The sequence below is a fragment of the Planococcus citri genome, chromosome 4 (genome assembly GCF_950023065.1).
Source record: "Planococcus citri chromosome 4, ihPlaCitr1.1, whole genome shotgun sequence".
In the NCBI taxonomy this organism is placed as follows: Eukaryota; Metazoa; Arthropoda; class Insecta; order Hemiptera; family Pseudococcidae; genus Planococcus; species Planococcus citri.
Window position 1 is genome coordinate 19,976,103 of NC_088680.1, and position 26,214 is coordinate 20,002,316.

General features: G+C 33.9%; 1 protein-coding gene and 1 long non-coding RNA gene across 5 annotated transcripts in view; both read left to right on the plus strand.

Annotated features, from left to right (window-relative positions):
• Positions 1–26,214, plus strand: part of LOC135842319 (Ig-like and fibronectin type-III domain-containing protein 1) — a 315,844-nt gene that overhangs the window by 198,482 nt on the left and 91,148 nt on the right. For all 3 annotated transcript variants that reach the window (XM_065359716.1, XM_065359715.1, XM_065359717.1), the window contains one exon: positions 10,098–10,177. In XM_065359716.1, coding sequence (XP_065215788.1) covers positions 10,120–10,177 — 58 coding nt within the window. In that variant the 5' untranslated portion in view covers positions 10,098–10,119. The remainder of the gene's footprint in view (positions 1–10,097; positions 10,178–26,214) is intronic.
• LOC135842327 (uncharacterized) overlaps positions 1–26,214 on the plus strand; it is a 406,653-nt gene that overhangs the window by 172,355 nt on the left and 208,084 nt on the right. The window contains exon 1 of one of the 2 annotated variants that reach the window (XR_010558110.1): positions 4,809–4,824. The exons of the other annotated variant lie outside the window; for it this stretch is intronic. This is a non-coding gene — a long non-coding RNA (uncharacterized LOC135842327). Of the gene's footprint in view, positions 1–4,808; positions 4,825–26,214 lie in introns of those variants that run through there. 2 annotated transcript variants of the gene reach the window in all.

A 26,214-nucleotide genomic window follows, 5' to 3' on the forward strand; every position in this document is an offset into this window, starting at 1 on the left:
CATACATTTCGACATATCACACATCATTATAGTCAAATTTTGAATTTCTCGCCCCCCTAACCCCCTCATCCCCCACCCCTACAAAAAAAATATTGTCAAATTCGTATTCTGCGACCCAAAAAATATAAATCTTGCATAAAATTGCATATTTTCGGACTTAAACGCAAAAAAACAAATTTGGGGGCTTAAGGTCCACAAAAAAGGGGGAAGCGTACACCGGATTCACCCGAACACCCCAAATTCGTGTTCAGCGTATCAAAAAACCCCCGTGTACCAAAATTCAGCTTGTTATCAAACTTTTCCCTATGGAATTTTGCAAACAAAACTAAGTTTTCATCAAAACTCACATTTGCCAATGGCAAATGTGAGTTTTGATTCTAACCCTTGGTTTTGAAAGTGAATTTCACACCAAAATGACTTTGATCCAAAAAAACCGAATATGTCACATTATAGAGTGTAAAACGGTATATCCAAATCTGCCATAAAACGGTTTTTTTTTTTTTGGCAAATGTGAGTTTTGATTCTCAGCTCCTCAATTGTTGATTCTTACTAATTCAAGGTCGTTCGATTCAAATATCTGTTCATTTTTTGGATTCAACCTCTCACTGCCTCTCTACTCCCCCTTCCTCCTTTTTATAAAGAATTCGAAAAATCTTGTAAACATGATGTGGAGTATCGATTTCTGCTAATTTGATCTGAATTCGAAAATATAATATATTCATTTTTTGGATACGATCCATCAATGTCTCTCAAAGCCCTTGCCCCTCAATTTTTGAAAAATCCTGAACCTGTGGTGTGACTTGTTGATTCCTATTGATTCGAGGTCACTAAATTTGAATATTTATTAATTTTTTGGATTCGACCCCTCTGTGGCTCTCTATCCTCCTATTTTTTTTAAAAAAGACCATCATACTTTGTAGATGCTTTTGGCTGTTATTGGGGGAATTGAGCAAAAAAAAAGAAAAGAAAAGAAAAAATAACGCTAATAGAATCTTTTCGAAATTGGCTTGTTGCTTAAACATTTTTTCCTTCTCCTTCTTTTTTCATACAAAACGCGACAGTTGAACAAAATTTTTCAAACGTACACGTACTCGTAGTACGAGATGTAGCTGCAACCGAAGCAGAGCAGCTGACTGCTGGCTCGTTCCTCGTTCGCGTACACGACAGCAACAAGCTTACATCGTTAATTGGAAAACTTTTTAACGATTTGTTACCAAACTCTTTATAAATTAGGTTACATTCAGCCGTTAATGTGTAGAAACTTGACGGCAGAGTTGCGTGTATTCTTGGCGAAATATAACATACATATTCTGCCATCTCTTCTCGTCGTCGTTTAGCCATCCGTCGTCATCGCATATATTTTTCCCTCGAGTTATGTTTTGATCGAGCGAGAGAGTGAGCTTTGAAAGGAAAGAAGGGAAAAATGATCGCGTATATGAATCGTGTGTGTACCTCTACCTGCCTATGTTAGTTTACCTAAACCGTTTAACCCTCTCGTCGAGAAGTTTTTAAACGCATTTTTCAGTTTTAAAGTCTTCATTACCATTTTGGCGATTTGTTATCGCGGCGCGTACGTTACGTTACAAAAAAAAAAATGCGTATACAGGGTTTCTCTATAGTCTCTCTCTCTGTTTCTCTGCTCGTCTCGTCTCATCTGCTCGTATTTTTATTCATAATGATACTCGTGGGTATAGTTTCGAGATTTACTATACAAAAGCGTAGTCTAACGATAATTCTGAATGTTTAGTTAAACGCATGTGTATTGTAGTGATATTCGCGCTGATGGGTATTCTTGACGGTGAAAAATTCACCTCGTTTTTCATCGGTTTTTGTGCATGTTTTTGTATTTTTTTTTTACTTCGGCTGAAATTTGCCGCGCCTACGTATATACATAATGTAACGGTATTTAGATCTCGTAAAGCCTGGAAATTTCACCATTTAACCATTCGTGCTTGAACAATGGACAAAAAAATTTATTTATTCATCAACATGTTGCCCCTCTCCCCTGGTTCGGGTCCCCGCGGTATCATCTGAGCATCGCGTTATTGCCGAAGGAAACACATTTCGTAACTTTTTCCTCCCTTGGTCGACGGTAGATAGGTATATACCTACTATATACCGGTGAGATAAACTGTTTCGTGGACCCGTCGTCCTCCGTGTGGTGTTTCGTTTAAGTATGCTAACTTTGAGCATTATCTCTATGCTAGAAGCACACTCTACCTATCCTGTGCCTGAGGGGGACAATGTCAAATATTTGATATTCTTCTCGCCGCATGTACGAGTACCTACTTACCTGCCTATCTGCTAGGTACGTGAAGTTGAAGGCATATTTTGCGTCCGGAATAGGCTCTCATAATACTCGAGCGTTAATAAATGTTATGTTTAAAATTATTTATAAAACGAGGCCGATTCCGTAAATTGTAATTAAAACAGGCAAAAAATATGTTAGGTTGTAATAGGCTCGAGTTTACGCGGTATTTCGTCCGTTGGATGTACATGTACCGAGTGTTTCGAAAGTCTTTATGATTTCAAAAAAAAGTTGTCTTTGTTTTTTTGGTCTTTGAATGTGTATTTTTTTCCTTTATAATTTTTGATTTTTTTTCTAGCATATCAGCTAAATATTGTCATATTTTGTGCATATCTCGCAATATTCACTATTTTAAATGAATATTTTTGAATTAGACCTAAGTACTCGTATATTTTGAATTTTAATTGCTTCTCTCATTTTAAAAAGATTGATTTTTTTGTTCAAAGAAAAATCTAGAGGTTTCATCTTTGGTTCTTTTGTTTATAAAGAGGTGTTTAATTTCGGAAATTTCGACTTATTCTCAAGTGTTCCTGTTCATTATTAGAGTATTATATTTTAATAAAAATGAATCCATTTTTTTCCTATTATTGCTGTCGATCAAATTCCCTTCAAATTGATACCCATATTGGCAAATTTATTGCTGCACATTATCATTTTTGCATACCTAGTTATATGTGTACTTATTTTCTTGTTTTTCGGCTTATTTTCGATGGTCAAAAAGTCGAAAACGTGCCTATTGTGTGCGTAGAACTCGTTTTTTGTGTGTGAAAATCGTATCCCTGGTCATGAAAAATGATTTAATTTTAAATTTGGAAAATAATGTGATTTTGAATTTTTTAAATTATTTTTGCAGCCGTTTGTCGACGTGTCATGCATCAACATTTTAGTTTTTTGAAAAAGATTCTTCTCGAAGGGGGGTGGGCTTAAAACTATGTATTCCCATATTATAATTTATAAATACATTTAGCAACATTTTTGGTATTGTGGAACCCATTTTTGACAGAAAAATTACTCCATAAATCATCATTAATTTTATTTTTTTATGTGGGTGTATTTTGTAATTTTTCATGTTTTTTTTTTTTTTTTTTTTTGATAATTTCCAGATTTTTTAATTGCATTTAAAATGAATAGAATCAGATATTTTCATTTTTAACGGTGGTACCCCACTTATTTTTTTCAAGATTTTGTTGAGTAATAAGTTTTAAATTTTCATCATTTTTAAAAGAAATTTTAATTTTTATGATTATGATTATTAGTTATTTTTTGAATGAATTAATATTTCCTTTTTCTAGAATTTCAGATGAATACGATTGTATCAGGGGATATCATGTTCATTTTTGAAGAAATTTTTGAATTTTTAAAAGCTCTTTTTTCTCTAGGATTTTTATATTTTTTTCCAAACATTTTATTTAGCTTTATTTTCAATGCGAAAGAAACACTTGAATACCTATTTTTCTTATCAAAATATTTTCCAGTAGGTAGGGCTATTCAGAATTTAAAATTTTTTTTTTTTTTTCATTTCGTCGCAGTACCTACATACCTCCTTACCAGTAAAGCACTTCGATTTGTTGAAATTTTCTTCAAAATATTATCAACTTTGTCTTTCTTAACTTTTTTTCAATTTTTCAACACAATTTTTAAAAGTAATTTTCAATCTCTTGACTTGTGATTTTTCTGTTTGCATCAAAATATTTGTTTTCAATTTGAAATTCCTCGAGTTTTTTATAACATTATTTTTTTCAATTTTTTTCTCTTTGAATACGAGGAATCTTGCCAATTTTTCGACATTTTGAAATTATCATCGTTATTTTTAGTGTATTATTTTGTTGCTGATTTTTTAAATTTTTTTCACGATTTTTTCTTTTTAAAAAAAAATTTTTCATAAGACACAATGTTCTCATCAAAATATTTCTAAAAAATTCAAATTTTCAGTTTTTCCTCCATTTCTTCAATTTTTTATCTTTTTCAGTTCTGTCAGTTTTTATGTTATCGAATAATTTTCAAAAATTCAAATTTTTGAGTTTGTTTTTAATTTTTTCCTTTTTTTGTTTTTAGTAATACCTATTTGAAAAATTTGTTCATTTTTTACAGATCTGGAATGATTCATTAAAAGAACGATTCAGAATCGGAAATCTTTGATCTGCGATTAATTTTTTCTGCAATTCTTTTCATTTTGCGATTCACTCATTCTACAGTCGATTCAGTTTTCTTGAGCAAACCATGACAAGTGACGAGTCACGAAAGAAATGGGTGAATGGGAGGAAAATTTCAAATTCGTCAGCTTTGGAAATATTTATTTTTCAAACAGAAAACACCAAATTCCATGAATGGCTTTTCATCGTCTTTTTTTTTAGAACAACATTTTGGGGAATGAAACATGGTTCAACACTTTGAAACGTTTGGGAGACTGGACGAAGGGTCTCTTATGACAAAAATTAGAAGACCCAAAGCTGTAAAAAATTCAATATAGAATTGACCTCGTGACTTCTTTTTTCTCAGCGGGGGGGGGGGGGGGTGTCATTTTCAATAAATTTGCAAAGAATTACAATTTTTTCTCCTTTTGGGGGGAGGGGTGTTTATTTGAATTATTTGTAAAAATTGTCGATGTGCCATCACTTTTTTTCAAGAGGCTTACATTTTTAAAATATTTGCGAAAAAACGTCAAATTTTGAAAATTCTTCCATAAATGTATGTTCAACTTTACAATTATTTTACTTAGAAAAATTAAGAAATTACATTGAAAAAAAATGAAGAATGTAGGTTGTTGAAATTTGGCGATGTCTGTTGAAAATATTGGAAAAAATTTTATTCAGTTAAAAATGAATTATACCTACTTTATAAAAAATTTCATTTTTGGATTAGTTTCCATTCTATTAGCTGGGGGGGGGGGGTGGAGAGTCGGATCCTCGAATTCTATTACTTACATAATATAAAAGGCAAGTTTTATTTTTTTTATCGTTTTGACACTTTGGTTTTGAAAATAACTACGTAATACTTGCATGATTTTCGAAGCACCTTATGCATCGTAATTATGTCCTAAAATTTTTCCTGATATGAACTTATGAAAGTATATTTTGTAATCACTCTGCTAAAATCATTTGACAAAACTGTTAACATTATCGTCCAAGATGGACGATTTTCGAGACACCCTGTACTCGCGAATATTTCGTTAACTTAAACCTACACTCGGATTTTTACGCGCTGATACCCTTACATGCATAATTTCATTAGAGAAAAAAAATCAATGCGCTATATTTCGCGCGATTATAAGAAATATAGTGTATAACAGCATGACATGACCTCGAACAAGAATAGGTAGGTAAGGTATAAATATACTTAAAGGTGCTAGCTGAAAAAAAAAAATCGCTACAATTCGTCGTTAGACCGTGTAGCATGCATAGGCAACGTTTTTCGGGAACCATAAACCTCAATGGTCAAGGACGTCGTACCAAGAATAACCAGGCTCGACCTTACGGATACCCACGCTTTATAGGGCTTTATCTTCTCAAACCTGATCCCCACATTAATTCCCAATTAGAGAGATAAATGCGTTGATATGTGCTATGCTGCATTGTACCCATAAGTGAATTTTTTTTCTCTTTTTTTAAAAGTAAAATTCAAACGATGCCAAACTCGGCTACGTCGTCGCGAAGATAAGTGAATTGCATAGGCGAGCTGCGAGTTAATCTTACTTAAGTCTATACAACTTGGGTACAATGTCGCACGCCACGTCGTGACAATGACATTGAACCGACTAGTAGTGAGAAGCGTCTGCGAAACTGGTACTGGTACTATCGGTGAATATTGGCTCTTTTAAGTAGTTGGACTTGTTCCAATGTGTGTGTATTTTCTTTACCTCGTTACTTTGAAAATTTTGGTCGAGGTTCGTTGACCCGCGATGTGGTTTGTTGATATACGTTCGAGATGGTTATTTTTCAGCGATGAAAGCAAATTGCACACCTGTTGAAAAATCGTTTACGGGTTGAGAGAAAATGTACGTATTTTCTAAAAACAAGATTTCTGAATTTGGCATAAAAAAGTACCTATTTGGTTGTTGAATATCTGGTTTTTTGGAATTTGCGAAATTCTTTTCGTTTTTTTTTCTTTTTTCGAAGCGACTTTTTTTTATTGTTGTTGTTCATTTTGAGTTGAAATATTTCCAGATCATCGAGAACATTTACATGAAGTTGTGTATATTTATTTATGTTTTTCTTCATGAATGTTTATTCGGTGGTGCGAGTAAAGGTCATTGATTGATGGTAAATGACGCTAACTAGAGCCTTGTTTGGGTTTTTGTGCGAAAGGATGAAAGAGTTGTTTTTTTGAAAATTTTCTAAAAACAGTGAAGTCTTTGTTTGTAAAGTATGCGATTTGAAGAATAATAATTTTTTAAATACTTCTCGGAACAAAATCTCACTCACACCAAAAAAATTTTTGATTTTTTTTTTAAATTTTGGTTAGTGGAGTTATCATTGTATAAAAGAGGGGACCGGAGGAAGGATTTTCTTAAAAATGGTTTTATTTAGAAAAATTTTGATCAAAAATGACAAAATTTTTTAAAAAGTTCGATTGGAGAGCTTCATACAAAGATATGTTCATACCTACTAAATATATCTTGAGGGATTGGGAGCAGAATTCTCGCGTAAAAAACTTTTTTGGATAGATTCAATTTTTTTCAATTTTTTTTTCAAAGTTGGAGGAGCTTTTAGCACAATTTTCTTTGAACTTGATGGAAAATTTAAAAATAGGAAATTATTTTTTTAGACGCCAACATCATCATGTTCCTAAAGTTAAAAGTTTCCAAGTTTATCAAATTTCATTTTTAGCGAATTATTCGCCAATGAATTGATCAATTCTTCAATTTATGAATCAATTCGTTCGCGAATGATTCAGCAAAAATTATTCAATACGTTCGTGAATGATTCACCAAAAATTAAGTAAATGAATCGATTCGTTCGCGAACGAGTCACTGATACGAATCAATTCGTTCGTGAATGATTCACTGAAAATTATTTAATTCGTTCGCGAATGATTAACTAAAAATAATTATTCAATTCGTTCGCGAATGATTCACCAAAAATCAAGTAAATGAATCGATTCGTTCGCGAACGAGCCACTAATACGAATCTATTCGTTCGCGAATGATTCAGCAAAAATTATTCAATTCGTTCACGAATGATTCACCAAAAATCAAGCAAATAAATCGATTCGTTCGCGAACGAGTCACTTATACGAATCAGTTCGTTCGCGAATGATTCAGCAAAAATTATTCAATTCGTTTGCGAATGATTCACCAAAAATCAAGCGAATAAATCGATTTTTTCGCGAACGAGTCACTAAAAATTAGTCAATTCGTTCGCGAATGATTCACCAAAAATGATTTAATTCGTTCGTGAATAATTCTCCAAAAATTAAGTAAATGAATCGATTCGTTCGCGAATGATTCAGCAAAAATTATTCAATACGTTCGTAAATGATTCGTCATGAATTGAGTAAATGAATCGATTCGTTCGCGAACGAGTCTCCTATACGAATCAATTCGTTTGGGAATGATTCACTAAAAAAATTATTCAATTCGTTCGCGAATGATTCACTTGAAATCAAGTAAATGAATCGATTCGTTCGCGAACGATTCACTTAAAATCAGTCAGTTCGTTCGCGAATGATTCACCAAAAATAATTTAATTTGTTTGTGAATAATTCTCCAAAAATTAAGTAAATCAATCGATTCGTTCGCGAACGAGTCACCTAGAAATCATTCAATTTGTTCAATCACCAATCGGTTGTGAATGATTCGATTCGATTCGATTAAATTCACTTCGCTTGAAAACAGATCAATTCCTATAAAATAGTTTCCCAAACACTGAATCTATCGTAAAAGGTACTTTGTCAATAATTTTCAATTTTTTTTTTGCAAAAAATTTCAAAAAGTCTTGCTTTTTTCCATAAATTGTCCAAAAGTCTAATTTTTTGCAGAAATTGCAAAAATTCTCACTTTGTTATCAAAAATTTCCAAAAAATCGCAAAGTAGTCTAACTTACCAGAACAAACTATGTACGTCTACTTATCAACTTAAAATGTATTGGTTTTTCTAGTCATTTTTCTCCAACTGCATTAAAATGTTTTAGGCAATCACGTTTTTTTAAAATTTAGTACTCGGCTCAGAATTTATTGGTCACCCGGTAGGTCAAGGTGTCGGTATTATTTTACGAGAAAAATGGCCCAAAAATGTTAACACCTTCCGTTTAAAACACAAATAAGGCACCTCCGAGTAGACAATTTTTTTTCTCACTTTTTTTTTAGATTTTATAAATTAAACCCAGAAACGTGCTTTCGAGTGTATTATTTGAAGTTCTTTTGAATATTTATACGTACGATTTAATTAAACATTCGCAGCCGCGCCGAATTAAAAAATATTATCCGAGACAATGCAAGAGCGCACAACGTTTCTTACGAAATTAGAAATTCCGCGAGATAATGTAAATTTTTTTCCCTTCCACCTTGAAAATTTCTTCTCCGTTTTCAACTCTCGATTCTCTCTTCTTTACCATCCCCTTTTTTTCAGTATAAGTTAATAGAAAAAAAGAAGAAAAAAAACGTTGAATTTTCACGCGTCAACGGTTCCGACGACGGCGGCGCAAAATATGCCAAATACAAAGCTCACTTCACTTCGTGTGTTTTGTCTTTCCCCCCTTCCCCGTCTCCACCTTTTGTTTGGTCTTCGTTCCTCGTCAACTTTTCAGATAAAATTAGAGAGGATTTTTATCTAGAATTAAAACGAGTTTATTCGAGTTGAGCCCGTGGCCGAGTTTTTTTCTTTAATATACAGGTAGGTGTATCAAATGTTTAATTTGGTTACGAGGTTTTTTTTCCTCTGGTACGGAGCTGAATGCTCGTTCTTTTTTTGCTGTCTGTGTTAGAGTCTTTTGCGGAGCAAATTCTTGTTTTAAAATGAGCTTGCTCACGATGTGAAATATTAAGCGATGAAGAGCTACATATAAATGCTGGTTTGAAGGTTTTTTTCTTTTTTTAATGTGCCCTCGTTTTTTGAAGTATTTTATGTTGGTATTGATATTATTATGAAGAAATGCTCTGTTGGTCTATCAATTTTTCAGCTGGGCTGCTGACATTTTTTTGGTGAGCTACAGGTCTCCTTTCATGCTCTAGTAAAAAAATTATCTGAGTTGATGACTAACTTAAGTTGGAGGTAGAAACTTCTCCTCGAACACAAAAATTAGCTAACGTGAAAATGGAGGAATTGGCGCCAAAAGATTAGCCTATTTCCTCTCTGCTTCCTTTCTCTGTCTCTAGTAACCCTTCTGGAAGATATCGAATGACTCTGGATCTTGATTTCAAAACATTTAATTTATATCAGCATCAATCTTATCAGCTTTCAAACTCTTGTCCCTAACAGCCAGCTACTTCTATGCAGTTAACCATTCCTGTAAAATCCCCCCCCCCAAACTGAGCAGCGTATTGAGCTCGAATTTCCCAGATAGATATTATTATTATTCTGCTCGTGTTCAAGTATAATTATCAAATGTATTGGAAAAAATGTATAGAACTATGCTTACTTAACACGTTACACGGGTAATTGGACAAATATTACGATTGTCGTGTGCTGCTGCTCGGTAGTCCGTACTATACGTATATTTGTTAACACCTCTACCTCCCTCTCTGCCCGCGGCTCGCTTCATTTGCCCTTCGGTATTGTTTCTCGCAATTAATACCTTCTCGTATACACAGCAGCTTATAAATTAACGCAGTGCGATATTTTCGTATGTTTCAGATACAGTTTGAAATAATTGATAATGAAGCATATCGGATGGCTTCCAGTAATAGCGCAAGTTTACTTCATATTTTGCATTGGTGAGTTGACAATAAGTACATAGATATAAGAATGTTTGTAGTATATTTGTCGAATTAGAGATTACGGTGTGAAACCGGTTGCAAAATACTTCTGGTATTTTTTTATATTTATATGTATTTATATGTCATGGTCTTGGAAATTAATTATTTTTGGAATGCGTGCATTCGGCTGAGGCGCTACCGTGTGCTCGGAGCGATCACGTTTGAATTGATTTGGACTGAGCACGGTGCGAGACTATGGCCTGAATTTTAATTCGTGAAAATTTACGAAATTCGAGACGCAGATGTTGATAACATCGTCTCGTTATTGTACCATATTACAGATACCTATACCTACCGATGACGACGTTCGTGCATTAATGAAGCGGATCTTTTTCCGCTGAGATTGGTGCTTGTTGGGGAAATTTTGAAAGGGGTAAATTCGATCGAATTGTACCGGATATCAAATAATTATCTGTCGTTATGAAACAATGGTGGAAAATTTTATAAATTATGTTTTGTTCTCTGAAAGGGACATTTCGGCCATTTAGTCATGATTTTGATTATTGGGCAGTAAGTTTTGGTTATTTTTTTGACGTTTTGGCTATTTGAGTTTTTTTTTTTTTTTTTTTTTTACAAATTTTCGAAAATTCAATCTTTCAATCCATCTAAAATAATTATCGATTGGGGAATAATTCACGAAAGTGTACATCTCAACTGGATACGCTGCATTTTCAATGTTGCGGTTACAAAGACCTGCTAGTTGTTAAAATGGTCAAAGTCTCGCTTTCTGCCAAAAACAATAGAAAATGCTGATTTTCGTCAAAATTATCATTGTCTCGTTTTTTGCTAAAAAGTGGTGATTTTTCGCTGACAAATATTTTAAAAAATCAGTTTTTTTTCTTGAAAAATTACCAAAAGGTCTCGCATTTTGGCAAAAATTGCAAAAAAGCATCATTTTTGTGCATTTACGAGCATGATTGATAATATCTCGGTTTTTGTAAAAAATTTGCAGTCTTGCAATTTATAGGTACCAAAAATGGCTGAAAAATCTCATTTCTCCAAAAATTGGCCAAAATAAATTTCAGTTTTTGCAAAACATTCAAAATTGAAAAAAATTGAAAAAAACTGAAAAAGTCTCACTTTTTTCCAAAATTTTCCAAGTATCCCTTTTTTGCCAATATTTTCCAAAAAGTCCTGCTTTTTGCTAAAAATTTTCAAAAATTTTCACTGTTTCAAAAATGGACATAAAAATGTTCAATTTTTGGCAATATTGCTAAAAATTGTAGTTTTTTGCAAAAAGTACCAAAAAAAGTCTCACTGTTTTCCAAAAGTTGTCTAAAAGTCTTGTTTTTTTCAGAAATTCGAAAAATGCTTGCTCTGTTGCCAAAAATTGCTTAAAATTTCGTTTTTATAATACAAAAAGTTGTAAAAAAATTAGGCATAATTTTTTGCCTGGAATTGACAAAAGTCCTGCATTTTAGCATAGTTGAAATTTTTCAAGAAATACTAAAACTTTTTGCCAGTGATTCCCAAAAATTTCTGTTTTTTGCTAAAATTGTTAAACAGGGTATCTAACAGGTAGTGCAAGTAGTGAAAGTAGTGAAAAAGTAGTGATTTTTAAAATGGGTAGTGAAAGTAGTGAAAAAGTAGTGAATTTTGTTAAAAAGGTAGTGAAAAAATGAAAAAATTCAAATTCGTTCCTTTTTCTCGATCTTTATTCCGTAGAAAAGAGCTCATTTGTCGACTTTTTTAGAGCTTGAATTACACATTTTTTAGAGCTTTTGCCCTCGCTTCGCTCGGGCTGTTTACTCTTTTTCCCCGTGAAAAACTATTGGTCAAATTCAAGAAATGTTCAATGTTTAATTGAATCAGAAAAATAAACTCCTCCCTGCATGAAGACATTACACATTTTTTTTTCAGTTCTCGAAACATGTACATATTTTTGAAAGCTTCTGCCCTCGCTTCACTCGGACTCGTTTGCTTTTTTTCAATTTTGAATTTTTCAACAAAAAAAATCATTTGAATTTCAAAATTTTGAAGCAATAAGTAATAAACTATGTACTTATAATTCACCAATTCATCACACTAAAAATCATAGTTTCTTACATTATATGTACCCCCCTCTTGAAATTAAAAAATTTGGTTTGTTAAACAAAAAAAAGTTTCTTATTCGCCCAATTTCATTACATGGCACGAACCTTCAACGTGAAAAAAAATCAAAAATTGAAATGATAAAATTATATTTTCGACATCCACTTGCTTCAAAATAATCTTGGGATGTTGAAGACAGTGGAAAACTAAAAGCGAAAAATTCTAATGTAAAATCTTGCTTCCCCTTGGCTCCTTTTTTTTAATAAAATCTCTAGCGTTTAAAAAATGTCCTGCCTAAAGTCCTGAATTTTTATTTTGAAATTTTGTTTGACACCTTGTCTTATGACGAATGTAATAAGCTCGTTTATTTGTATTGTTTTTTTCAATAATTTTGATTAAAATTACAAATTTTCTTCCAGTTTTAATTTTTTTTTAAATTTTCATGAAAAAATTGACTTTGTTAATTTGTTTGTGTGGGGGGGGGGGGTCGAGTGGATGGCATTCTGAAAATTTGGTTGAAAAAAGTAGTGAAAAAGTAGTGATTTTTTCAACAAAAAATCCGTTAGATACCCTGTTAAAGGTCTTACATTTTGCTACAAGTGGTTAAAAAACACGTTTTTTCACAAAATTGACAAAAATTCTCAATTTTTACTTTTAGTAAAATTGCTAAAAGTTGTAGTTTTTTAAGAAAAATTCCAAGAAGTTTCACTTTTGTCAGCGTCAAAAATTCTCGATTTCCCAACTCTGCTAAAAGTTGTGGTTTTTCTGCAAAAATTTCCGAAAAAAGTCTCACCTTCTTCCAAAAATTATCCAAAATTTTCGCTTTTTTGCCAGAAATTGCTAAAAACTCTGCCATTTGCTAAAATTGTCACAAGTTTCGCTTTTTGCCAAAAATTGCAAAAATTCTCACTCTGTTGGTGTCATAAAATTGGAACTTTTTAAAATTAAAAACCAGAACATTTCAGTTTGTAATGTTGTTTTTTTAATGATTTTTTCATGCATTAAAATAGGTACACGTTTTCCCTTTTTCGTTCTCTTTTTCACATTTTTTGGTTACTGAAGTTTTCCTCTTTCTTTTTGAAAAAAATTGAGTAGGTACGAGTTCTAAAAGTTCAAAAATCCCAAAGTATTGATAAAAAAAATAAAAAATTGACCCCAAAATGGAAAAAGTTCATTTATGCACAAATTTTGATTCCTTTGACTTTTTGTACCTACCTTATGAAAAATTCATAAATTCGAGAAATGCTCCAGAACTATTCAAAATAGCCTCCTACCTCAACCTGATGTAATTCCAATATTTCGTAAGAGTGGATCAAATGTGAATTTTCAAAAATTTGCCAAAAATCAAGAAATGAAATTTAACAATAGAAATATGCCTCATCGTGGTGTATTTTTGAATGCTACTTTGATCTCTCTGTCGAGTTGTAAAAAATGTTACCAAAGACGAGAATTTTTAACAATTTTTGGAAAAAAGCAATATACTTTAACAACTACAGCAAAAAGCAGGACTTTTTAAAAATTAATACTGGCTTTTACTGAAAAGAAATCCTAATTATCAATTTTTGGCAAAAATCAAGACTTGGACAATTTCATCTATATTATGACTTTTTGGAAATTTTTGTGAAAAAAGTGAGATCTTTTTAAAAACTTGTTGGTGAAAAGAGACACTTTTTGGCATTTTTTGGCAAAAAAAAAACAGTTACTTTTGGGTTATTTTTGACAAAAAAATTAAAACCATGTTTTTTTTTGCAAAAAAAGCAACCAATTTTTTGTCATTTTGAAAAAATGAGAATTTTTTAATTCACATTGAATGCGAGACTTTTTTTGAACTTTTTGGTAAAAAAAAAGAACGATTCGTATTACAAACAAAGGTCATTAATTTCAACCAAAGATACGCGACAGATAGGTATAGGAATACATTTCGCTTTCGAAAATCATCATTGTCGTACTGAGCAGAAACATAAAAATCAACCGCATGTTTTATCGAGCAAAAATATAGTCAATTTTCAATTTCAGTTCGACGATAGAAGGCGATAGAAATTTGCAGTGGTGTAAAAATAAACAAAGAAAAAAAACCTCAACGTAGCAAGATAAATTCTATTTCTGACAGATGTGTCAAAAAATTAAACGAAAACGTGTTTTCGGTGGCGTTACGATAGCAACATTTCATCGGTTTGGTTATTTTCATGTGTATAAAGGTGGGTATCCGTAGGCCTAGTAGAGAGCTTCGTACGATTTTGTGTTTTCTACAATAATAAACCTCGAAGGCAGAAGGATGGAAATACTGCAGGGTGGTAACTGTATTATTGATAATGGCCACTTTAATGCGGGTGAAAAATATCGCTGACAAGGGAAAAGGTATAGATATACTCACCACCATGGGGATGACATCTAAGGGTATTCGAAACTCCGTCGAGAAAATAATATCAAACGATAATCGAGAGAGGGAAAGAGAAAGATGCAGGGCGGATTAGAATACAGTCTGGCATATTGTATTAGGGAACGTATATACGAGAGATCGTACACGACTAAGTTTAGGTAATCTGAAAATTTCATTGACCGAAAGGTGATGCAACAGTTGGTGAGAAACGGTGGTTACAATTTACTTACCAACACTAAAACCGAATTTAATTCGCGGCTAAACCTTCGATTAATAATTTAAATTTCTATTTAGTATTGCGATCGCTTGTCGTACTCGTAGACGCCATGTAAACCACATAACTGTTTACAGCAGAGAACTGAGAAGCAAATTCCGCAGAGTCTTATAGCTTCTTCTAACGCTCGGATATTGATAAATGAGTATCGTTTTTCGCCAACGAGCGGTGTACGTATAACGTCAGTTCGGTTATTTTATCGATTTGGAAAATAGGTGAATTTAAATTTATCACGTTGGGTTTTTCTTTTTATTTTACGATCTGATCGAAATTACTCGCGAAAACATCCGTTTAATGGGTTTAAAATATCACCTTGGAAGGCGCGACTCGACTTGTTTTACGCGCAAAGGAGGGGAAAAAAAGAACGGAAAACTCCCGTTAGCGTGGTGGATTTTTTAACACCTTTTCAATAATCTGACACGGTGTACGAATAAATATGGCATTTTCTTTATAACTTGGGCTTTACGCGGTTGAGTTTTTTCTCTCGGTGACATTTGTTGCTTTTTTTATGTTCTGCGCTAACGCGCAAAATATATTCTTTTCAGTGATAAAATAAGTATATAGGAAAATTTTTACACTTCGGTGTCGTTGTTACACAGCCATTCGATACGATATCGAAATGATGTACCTTGAAAATTCGAAAGGTTTAAATTTACGTATTTGAAAACTTGACGCGAGATCTTGTTGCGGGAGAGGAAAATTCCTTATTCATGAAATTTTCGTGCTAGTTTTTTTTTTGCTTTCTTTGGCGGCCCCGGCGCAGATGGAGCCTTTTTAATGGAAGTTGATGCTTTTGAACGTGTGGTAGCCTTCATACTGTGTACGTAGACGTACAGGTTTGGGTAGGTATAGGGTTCCTAAGCGTAGGATGACTTTTTTTTAAAGCTGGATCACTAAGTATATAAGTACGTGGGTGCCTTTGTTATGTATTTTTCGTCGAGTTGTGGTTGTTTTTTTCTTTTTTTTGGCCTGGAATTTTGTATTATTTTTGTTGTTTGTCAACAAAACGTGATTTCTTTGAATTTTAAACGTAGGTATGAAGTTTTTGTCATATTATTTAAAAATTGAAAACAACGGAATTTTTTTATATGCGGTATTACGTGTAGTTCTAGACGATTTGAAATAGTGGCTGAATGATCTGAAATGAATAAAGAGCCCTTCAAAGAGGTGAGCAGGGGTCGAGGGTAAAGAGAAATTTCAGTAAGGTGCTCAAATTTGTAATGGAATTTTGGAAGACGAATTTCTTCAAAATCGTTCCTAATTCAGTACGAGGGCTAACCTTCCTTCCAAAGTTTATCCCAGTCAAAGGGATCAACATTTGTGCAATTGTGCATAAATAAACTTTTTCCATTTCGGGGTCGATTTTTCATTTTTTTTTTCATCAATATTTTAGAATTTTTAATGCTATATCCGTTTATCCATGTATGCCTAACCTGCCTATATAGTATTACATATTTGGTATTACTCCCTATGGTAACACTACCTAACTGTTAGTGTTAGTGTTGTTTTTCAATCCCATGTTCATCGTAGCATTTGCCTTTTGTGCAAGTTTTCTCCCAAAAATTAACACTTTTGAGCTCCCAAAAACTTCCCCAATTTAACATCTTTTGTTTCTTCATATCATCGTATATGAAAAAACAGTTCCCCATTTCCCCTTCCACAAACTATCATGTTCAAGAAAGGGAAGAACTCGCCTTCCACACCCCCTCCTTTGTTTTTGATCTATTATGATCACAGACACAGTGTTACTAAGAGTCAATATTTTTTGATCCTGTCATCCTGTTGTTTGGTATGCATCTGTAGCAAAATGTCGTTATTGAGTGGTGAGTCGGTGATTTGGTACCTTCAGGTGCCAGTTACTCCTGGCCAATTGATGCAATGCGTCATTATGGATAGTGTTAAACCTCACAATTCCAAATTTAACACTTCTGTCTCTTTTGTATTCTCTCATCCCAGAAAATATGGGAGGCAAGAGTACAAATATATACCCATGATATTACTCATAGTCAGATTCTAGCCCTTTCACGCCGACTGGGACACCGTATGTCCTGGGACACAGTATGTCCCGGGACACAAAACATGCTATACTGGGACACACAAGTATGTTATGAACGCAGCAACTAGTCCCAGCAGTATTACGGCACCTAAGCTACCCATTACAATGTTTACTTCGTTCAAAAGGCAACACTGGTTGAATATTTACGCGAAAATGCGATTTATTCGGCATATTTTTAAAAGTCCTAGAAATTTGTGTTTACTGATAATTTTTTTTTCATACTTGCCGATATCGGTTGAAAGCGGGTATTTTTTTTTCAAAAACTAGACACATTGAGGTACATTTTAGTGAAAAAATTTTGGAATTTGAGTCAAAACTCAGCAGGCAATGAGTAAATGAAAAAGGAGTAAATTTTCATCGAAATTTTTTCATGTTTTTGGACGTTTTTTCAACTTTTTTTCAACTTTGACGATGTTTGCTTTCACCTATGGCCAGGAGATGATCGTCCACTCACAGATGAGCAAATCCATAAGTATATTCGTGTGTCCCAGTGAAGCATTTTTTGTGTCCCGTGACGGCTGGGACATATGGTGTCCCAGCCAGAGGGTCTCCGCAATACTACCTGGGACATATGCTGTCCCAAGATGAGGATTCCACCTTGCCGGCTGGGACATACGCTGTCCCGGCCCCAAATTTCAAACTTGGGGGTGGGGGTATGAAGCCATTAAAATATATGTTCTTTGGAAAGGTACAAGGAACACATTTAGCAAAAAAAATCGGAGATTTTGTGGTAAATTAAAAGTCGGTGTGAAAGGGCTAGCCCATATGTGGTATAGGTATAATGTATCCGTGTTTGTCTCCGATGAAGAAGCTCATCACAGCTAATCTCAGATGGGCATATGTTATATATTAGCATATGTCTAACCTGCCTATGTTGTATTATTTGGTATTACTCCCTATGGTAACACTGCGTTGTCCTACTTGCAGCTACACCCTAGATGTAGCTACAAGCGTGTGGATCAGCGTAGTTGTCTGTTCTCTGGCAAAGGCAACAGACTATCGGGTCTAATTTAATTAATTATGTTGCTTCATTGCACGCACATCTAAATTCCCAGTTCAACATGTGCTTGCTCTGTGAATCTCAAATAATCTATAATCATTTTGGGTAATTTATGCTTAAAGTGTTAATTTGTTCTTTTTATGTCAGTTAATTGTCGTGACATATTAATTTGGATTAAATACCTTTTGTGTACACATTTGTGTGTATTTAATCCACAACTTGTGGTTTATTCTTATAACGCCATCCTGCTGAGCTAGCCATGGCTAGCTTCTCTTAGGAGTATTTCTTAGTTCTCCCCTTTGAAGTAGTGATTTAATCCATCAGGGTAACAGGCACAAAGTAAGAATATTCTCACATCAACTGTGCTGAAGCTCGTACTCAATTTTTTTGACAAAAAAAAAAGTCAGTAACCAAAAAATTTGAAAAAGTGAGCAAAAAATCAACAAAACGCCAGCAAACATACATTTTATTGCAAAAAAATCGAAACTTTACAAATTGAAATGTTTTGATTTTTAATTTGAAAAAGTTTGTCAATTTTTGGCAACAACAAAAAAATTTAGGTAATTTCTGTCAAAAATCCCAATTTTTGGTAAAAAGCGAGACTTTATGCAACAATTTTAGCAAATGAAAGAGCTTTAATTTTATTTTGATTTTTTTTTTATAAAAAACTACAACTCTTAGGTAGCAATCTTTTAATATTAGCCAAAAGCAGCAATTTTTGGGGATCATTGGCAAAGAGTTTTGTTTTTTCGCAATTTTTGAAGAAAAAGCAATGTTTTTTTTGCAATTTTTTAGTAAGTTAAAGTTGATGAATTAAATAATTGTCGATTTTGAGGTACACGGTGTCCAAGAAGTTTCGCAGAAGTAAAAGTGAAAAGTTTGGAACTCAAACTTTACATATTTTTCTTTTAATTTAAAATAGGTATAAACATCGAGTACCTATTAATACTTAAGCATCTATATAAAATATAATTTTGTCCAGCAAAAACTTACGTATACTAAATTGAGCACTGATCGACACAACATAACTTTTCCCCTCCCCCCCCCCATCTGATTTATTGCCTCCGGTATAATAACTTAAAAATACTTCAAACCAATATCTCGGTCATTGATTAACGATTCTCACGCGTTGTACTACGAACGATACGAACACAATTTATAAAATATTTAACAAATACAAAGTCTCGTATTTTTCAGCCGAGATCCGCGCCACCGCGCGCCGAATGAATAAGTATAACTTTATTAAAAGATGAATTTCGCCGCAAGGGTCACAGCACAGGCTTCGGATTGCAATAAAAGTTAGCAAAAGTTTGCCAACTTGTCAAAATTTCGCCGTAACATCGAAATTTTCTAAATGAACTAATTTCTAATGCCGCGTAGATCGGAGTCGGAGTCGGAAGGAAGGGTGAGGGGGTCGCTAGAGGCTTTTCAACGGTCGAGCTTGGCCGTATATCAGCGACGAGTTCTTCATGCCATCGTTTATATATGTACTTATTTTTATCGCTATGGAGGAGTCGAGAAATCGAGATACAAATTGTCGTATCTAATTAATTAAACATGCGTAAGATTGTTGGTGTGGTTTAATTGATAAAAAAAAGGACCACGATTTGGTATCTAGAGGAAAGCCAGTGGTTAACAAAATGGCGAAAGGTGTGGAGGTGGAGATCTTTTATTAAGAAATGAAATCGAATAAACATTTTGGCGACACGTTTTCGAAATGAAAATCGTCGTAAATACGATACGATTACTGTTTCGTATCATTCTTCTACGTAGGTACAGCCTATTCGATTCGAAAAGTAAAACGTAGTAACGGTGAAGTAAATCGTCAAAGTGTCACGCTTATGAAAATATCACTCGTTGAAGCTCGAACTTTTACGCGTGTTAGACTCTCTTTTATATCTATCTAGGTGCATAGTTTCTTTCTTTTCTCTTGGTTTTCTTAATAAAAATTGAACTTACTGACATAGTACCGTGTACCAATATCCCTGAGGAGGCGGTTGTTCGGAATTCAGTTACATCTCGCGGAGACAAATTGCTATAGAAAATTTGCCACTCTCGCGTACAATGTTGAAATTTTTATAAAGCACGTAGACAAGAAGATGTTTGATGGCCGGTTTGAATTCTTTATGTGGCACGTATTTTGATAATTTGTTGCCAATTGTACTCCAACGATATATATAAATGATTGTTCGAACGCAACGAGTGCTTTAGTTTTACACCAACGAACGAGCGCAGGAGCGCACATAGTCGAATATTCTCTGTCGGCTCGTGAGATGGCAAAACAGGATGAAGAATGGCGATGAAGAAAAAACGACGAGAAAAAAACGGCGAGCGGAAAAAACACTCGTAAATTTTAAAAAAGCGACGTATCAATATCGTAGGGGCAAAAGTCCGCGTTCCGCGGCGACATTCGATTCAACCGTACATAATCATTTTTTCAGCTACATAACTTTCGTAGTACACTGTGTACAGTAACGTTGATAAAAAAAAAAAAAAAAAAATGTATTTAAAAAAAGAGCTAGGTAAGACGTTATCTTTATACATAATTCGAATATACTCTGCTACTGGAGTGTACTATTAGAGAGATGTTGTTGTTGTTTTTGTTGAGCTATTTCCGCGTTAAGGTTTTTATGGTGTTGTGTATGCTGTCAACGTTGAGCTAGAGTATTATAAATAAAATCTTGAACGTGTATGTGATAAGAAAGTTTTAGTGCAAGTAAAATTTTACCTGGTTTTCAAATTTATTAATAGAAGGTATATTGTACACGAATCACGAACTGGAGAAGAAGTTTAATTAACTTTGTATAAATTTAAGCTACCTACATGAACTTGAGTTGAAATACGGAGTCTCAACTTCTGAGATCTAAAGATACAGCGTGAAGGATGATTTGAAGTGTTCATATGCAGGTATCGCTACAATTTTTTATTTAGCCCCCTCTTTAGATATTATGAGATGGAGATATTCAAACCAGGTAACAGAAAAATTTTGGGTCAAGACTAAAAGAGTATCAAAAAATACCCCAGATTCTTCTTGTTCATTTTACAAGTTTTGGCGATTTTTTTTAAAGTAGGTACTGTTTGTCTCCTGAAAAACATAAATTTTGGTTTAATTGAAGAGACAGACTGAAAGGACCTCCCCTATAAGACAATGAAATCGGCCTCTGGGTGTGAATCAGAAGTGGCCCAAATAGTTACTTCTGAAGTAAGATTTTTTCATGCAAATGTTTGACCCGTCACCCCCTATCCTTCCGGAGATATTGCCTCCCAAATATCAAAACTTTATCATTGAGGAAAAGGGGTGCATGAAAAATTTCAAGCTCACAAAAAAATTCTTGCGAGTTTGTAAGTAACAGATTTGTCCAGATTTTTTTTCAAAACTAAGAGAACCCTTGAGGTAGTCCACCACAAAATTTATACGTAGCTGCGCAATGGGTTCCGCAGCGGTCCAAATCTCTCAAAATTTTGATTTTTGACCAATTCTATTAAACCTCAACACCATTAAGCAGAGATCAAACAACGCTATAAACCTACTTGGAGCAGATAGAAAATCTTTGTTAAAAATCTATGTCAGCCACCTGCAATCAATAATGGACTATGGATCCATCATTTACAATACTGCTTCAAAAACTGACCTAATGAAATTAACTCCAATCACCAACCATGCATTAAGGTTATCACTAGGAGCATTCGGAACCAGCCCAATAATCAGGAGGATTCTGGAATAACTTCTCTACAAGAAAGAAGAATAGTATATTATGTGACAGGAGCGGAAAGTATGCGATTAACGAGTGCGAAGTTTAAGGAGCGAGGCGAAGTCGAGTGACTTGAATCGCACAAGTTAATCGCGTTACTGTCCAATCCTGTCGCCTATACTATTTTAATTTCATATGAGAGGAAAATAAATGCTGAAATTTTAAAAAATGGCTAATTTTGAATTTGTAAACATGTGCGGAAAACAGTTACTTTGTTTTGATAGATGCGATAAAGACGTATTTTCCAACCACAAAACTGTCTAGGAAGCTACTCATTTTCCGATCATATGAAATTAAACTATTTTATAGCTCTAAAACAATATGGAGGAGCACAGGGAAAGAACGATGTAACTGGTACTGGTATTTTGCAAACTTTACAAGAGAACATTTTAAAGATTGAAATGTTTCTCAGTTTGAAAGTATAATGTTTCAGATATATTCCTTAAGTCTATTAGAAAAATTCTGAGCCTGAAAATATCATTCACCAGTTATCAGAATACATTGAGAGCATTTTAAACCTAATGCGCAAGAAACAAGTTACATGATTCTTTCCCTGCGCTCCTCATATGTCAAAATCGCCAAAAATACTAGTCATATAAATTATTTCAAGACATTCCACTCTCATCTTCAATACAAACATGGCACATACAAACCATTTGGATACAGAACAAAGGAGCTTATAGTTTCATTGGGACTTGATCCACTCAACATACCTCAGATTGAAAGCTATTATAAGCAGTATCAATTTATTATACCTAAGAAAAGTACTTCCTACAGATCAAATATAGAAGAGAAGAGGTGATTCTGGCCAGAATTCAAATTGGACATACTGCATTGACACACAGATCACTTCTTACTGAAAAATCCCTCAAAAAATGTGACACTTGTAATGTGAATGTGACAATCCAACACATTGTAGAATCATGTAATATGAGAAAAAAGAAACAAAACACTTGGGGTAAATTTTAAATACATACAAGTACTTACATGAAGATAGAGAAGAAATGTGTGTAAAGTTGTTCTTGTTCCTAATTTGTGCGGGGATTTATGATTTGTTATAACTTATTCGTTTTGCCTTGTTGAATTTTGTTGATCTTTGTTAAATTTTGTTATTATTTTTGTTGAATTTTCGTTATATTTTCATGAATTTTGCTATATTTCTGTTGAAACTATTTTGTTGTTATATTTCTATTACAGTGGAGTCTTGATAACTCGAAGCTGAAGGGAGTTGACTTTGAGTTATCGGAGTTTTCCAGTTATTGGAGTTTGAGTTATGGAAGTTCTTTTTTGGTATAATATTTCGAGTTAGCAAAGTTTGAATTGGATGGAGGTTTTTTTACCATGGAATGAAGTGGAAACACGTATTATACCTGTGTATTTGAGTGAAATGTACATGTTTATGGACAATGGACATAAATGTACTTTAAGTAACTCCAATGTGTATGTAAAAGAGGTTTGCATCAATGAGATTTGAATGTACAAGTTTTTTCAACAAGAAATTCAAGTTATAGAGGCAAAATGTTGGCAACGTTTGACTTACAGAGGTTTTTTCTATATTTTTCAAAAATGTCACTTCCAGTTATCTAAGGTTTTGGACTTTTTACTTCAAGGTAAAGAAGTGAATTTCACATAGAGTATTATGGGGAGTTCAAGGGAAACAGACTTTGCTTTGAGTTACTGGTGTTTTCAAGTTAACAGAGTTTTCGAGTTAACAGAGGTCGAGTTACCGGAGTTTCAAGTTAATGGAGTTTGAGTTATCGAGACTCCGCTGTATTTGTTAATTTAATTTCTGTTGTTGGATTGTTGACATTAAAGGCCAAGATGCCGGATGTCATAAAATAAAACTTTTGATGATGATGATAAAAATGAGAACACGTGCTTGAAATAGTAAAATCATGATTTCCAGGACATATCAAGAAGGAAAAGGTAATAGGCCAATTGGCTATTTTTTGGCCCGCAAATTTTCAAAAAATTGTTTGAAAATTATCTAAAAATATGATTGGGCAGCTACAACATTGGGAATCATCTTTTCTGGCCACAAGTCGAGTTTCTTTGGATTTACATGCAATTTTGAGCAAGCTCATCAAAAAGGTATTTTTGAGCCCAAAATGTTTGAACAATTTCCCAAAAAATTTTCCTAGAAGTCACCAGATAGTTGAATATGAATTTTCTATGTTTGGTGACTTCTTCGGTGACAGATTCACCAAGAAGCCAACAGACAGTCAAGTATGAATATTCTATGCTTCGGTGACTTTTTGGTGACTGATTCACTAAAGGTCACCAAGATTCACCAAAAGTCACCAAGTTCAAAATCGATCAAAAATGTTCACTGCTTGGTGAATCTGTCATCAAGAAGTCACCAGATTGTCAAATATGAATTTTCTATGTTTGAGTGACTTTTTGGTGACTGACTCCCCAAAAGTTACCAAGATTGACCGAAAGTCATCAAGTTCAAAATTGATCAAAAATGGTCACTGCTTGATGAATTTTCCATGTTTTGGTGACTCCTGTGGTGACAGATTCACCAAAATTCATCAAGTTCAAAATCGATCAAAAATGGTCACTGCTTGTTTAATCTGTCATCAAGAAGTAACTAGATAGTCAAATATGAGTTTTTTATGTTTGGGTGACTTTTTGGGGTCCCCACCAGAGAAACATTTTTTCTGAATGACTTTCGACTCAAAATGAAGATCTTCACTGTATTTGCTCAAAATCCTACGAATCCCCCCTCCCGATCCACCTTTATCTTGTAAATAGACCTAAAATGCTCAACTTTGAAAAATTTCATTTCAATGTCGTCAGTTTTTGGTTCATTGGTTTTTCCTCATGCATTTTTTAAAAAAATGTCTATGTCATCATGCAATTAGTTCTTTTTGATCAAATTCTTATAATTTTCCAACATTCAATTGGCTAATTCCGGATCCTCGAATCCGTACGAATACTCTGTAACACGAATTAGGCGAGCCAGTTCCATATGAAATATGACGCAGTTGATTAGCACGAGGCTAAATACGGCGCTTTATCGGATTAGATACACGGAAAACCGCAATAACCTGAGGATTTCATTTAGTTAAATTCTTGTAAGGTATAAATACAAGCAGATATAGGCGTTGTTTGATATGACGAAAATTCAATTAAAAGCCCATGTTCACTTTTAACGACTATCTTTACACACAGAGAAAAGACGGAGCAGCGAAAATGGCACCGTCATTATACACGTTCTCATCTATAGTACGGTACCAAATACCAACCAAAGTAAGATCGTCACTAGCACGATAAGGGTAAATATAGTAAGTCGAACGTTAGAAGGAAATTTAGGTACAGTATCATCCGCAAGTTGGAATTTATTATTCAACTGCTCGATAAGCTGTTTACGTCGTCGTCGTTATGTCGAGACGAAATATTATTTTTTAATTTAAAGGCGTGTAAAAGGAGAGGAGAAGTGTTGAGTTGACGATTCTGCAATGATGACGAGGCCAAATTATTGCGAACAGAGTATAGGGAAATGAAAGGTTGAATAAAATCCGCGCAGCTAAAGCGATCGAATGAATTGCGATTGGAAGCACTTCAAATTACCTACTTAGCCAAGATGCGAAATTTTACCAACCACTATTTCTTTCATCTTTCTGGTCGTTTGAATTGGGACGCGGTGCCGTTCGAGGTGTAATATTTAAGGCTTTATATATCATTTATATCGTTCGGTGTATGGCGAACTGGGCGAGAGCGGTATTTGGTTGTTAGACTTTTCACGGATGTTGGTATACGTGACATGGGGATCCGTGCTTATCTATTCGAATAGTACGAAAGTTAATGACGATGTTTCCTTGTCGTGTGTACTTTCAACTCGTTCGTACACAATCTGCGAGCTTCTTTGAAACTCGCTGCTGAGTTTTATCGTTATATACGTAGATGTATGTAGTACCTCTACTACTGGATGGTGTAACCTTAAAGTTCTCTCCTCTCGTTCACCGTTCCTTGTACTTTAATATTTAGGTATACGTATTTCGACAACGCGACCGAGTTATTTTTTAAATTGACTATTTGGTTTATGAATTTTCGACACGTTTATTGTGGTTTCCGTTTCAGGTTTTTTCATTCGTCCATAATAACTTATTGCGATTAATTTCAGCTTCCTAGGTTACGTATTTATTCATTCATTTCATCAATGGAAAGAATCCCTATATCTTTTCAGAAGAATACCACTGATAGATAACCAATTTTTTGTGACCCTAATACGTTCAAGCCCCCTCCCCTGCGTCACTACTTCACCCTACAATTTTTTGAGCATGAAATGCGTGATCTGCGTCCTCGAAAACAATAAACATACCTACTTAGGTATCGACATTTAAGTATCAAAGCTAACAAGAGAACCTATTGAGGTGTCACACTCCGATTTGAACGGGACAGCGATTTTTGGAAAGAGTTTAGTCTGAAATCCCCAAAACCAAATTTTCAGCTGCCCAAGTTCATTTTTTGATTTTTGGCGAATTTTTGAAAATTCA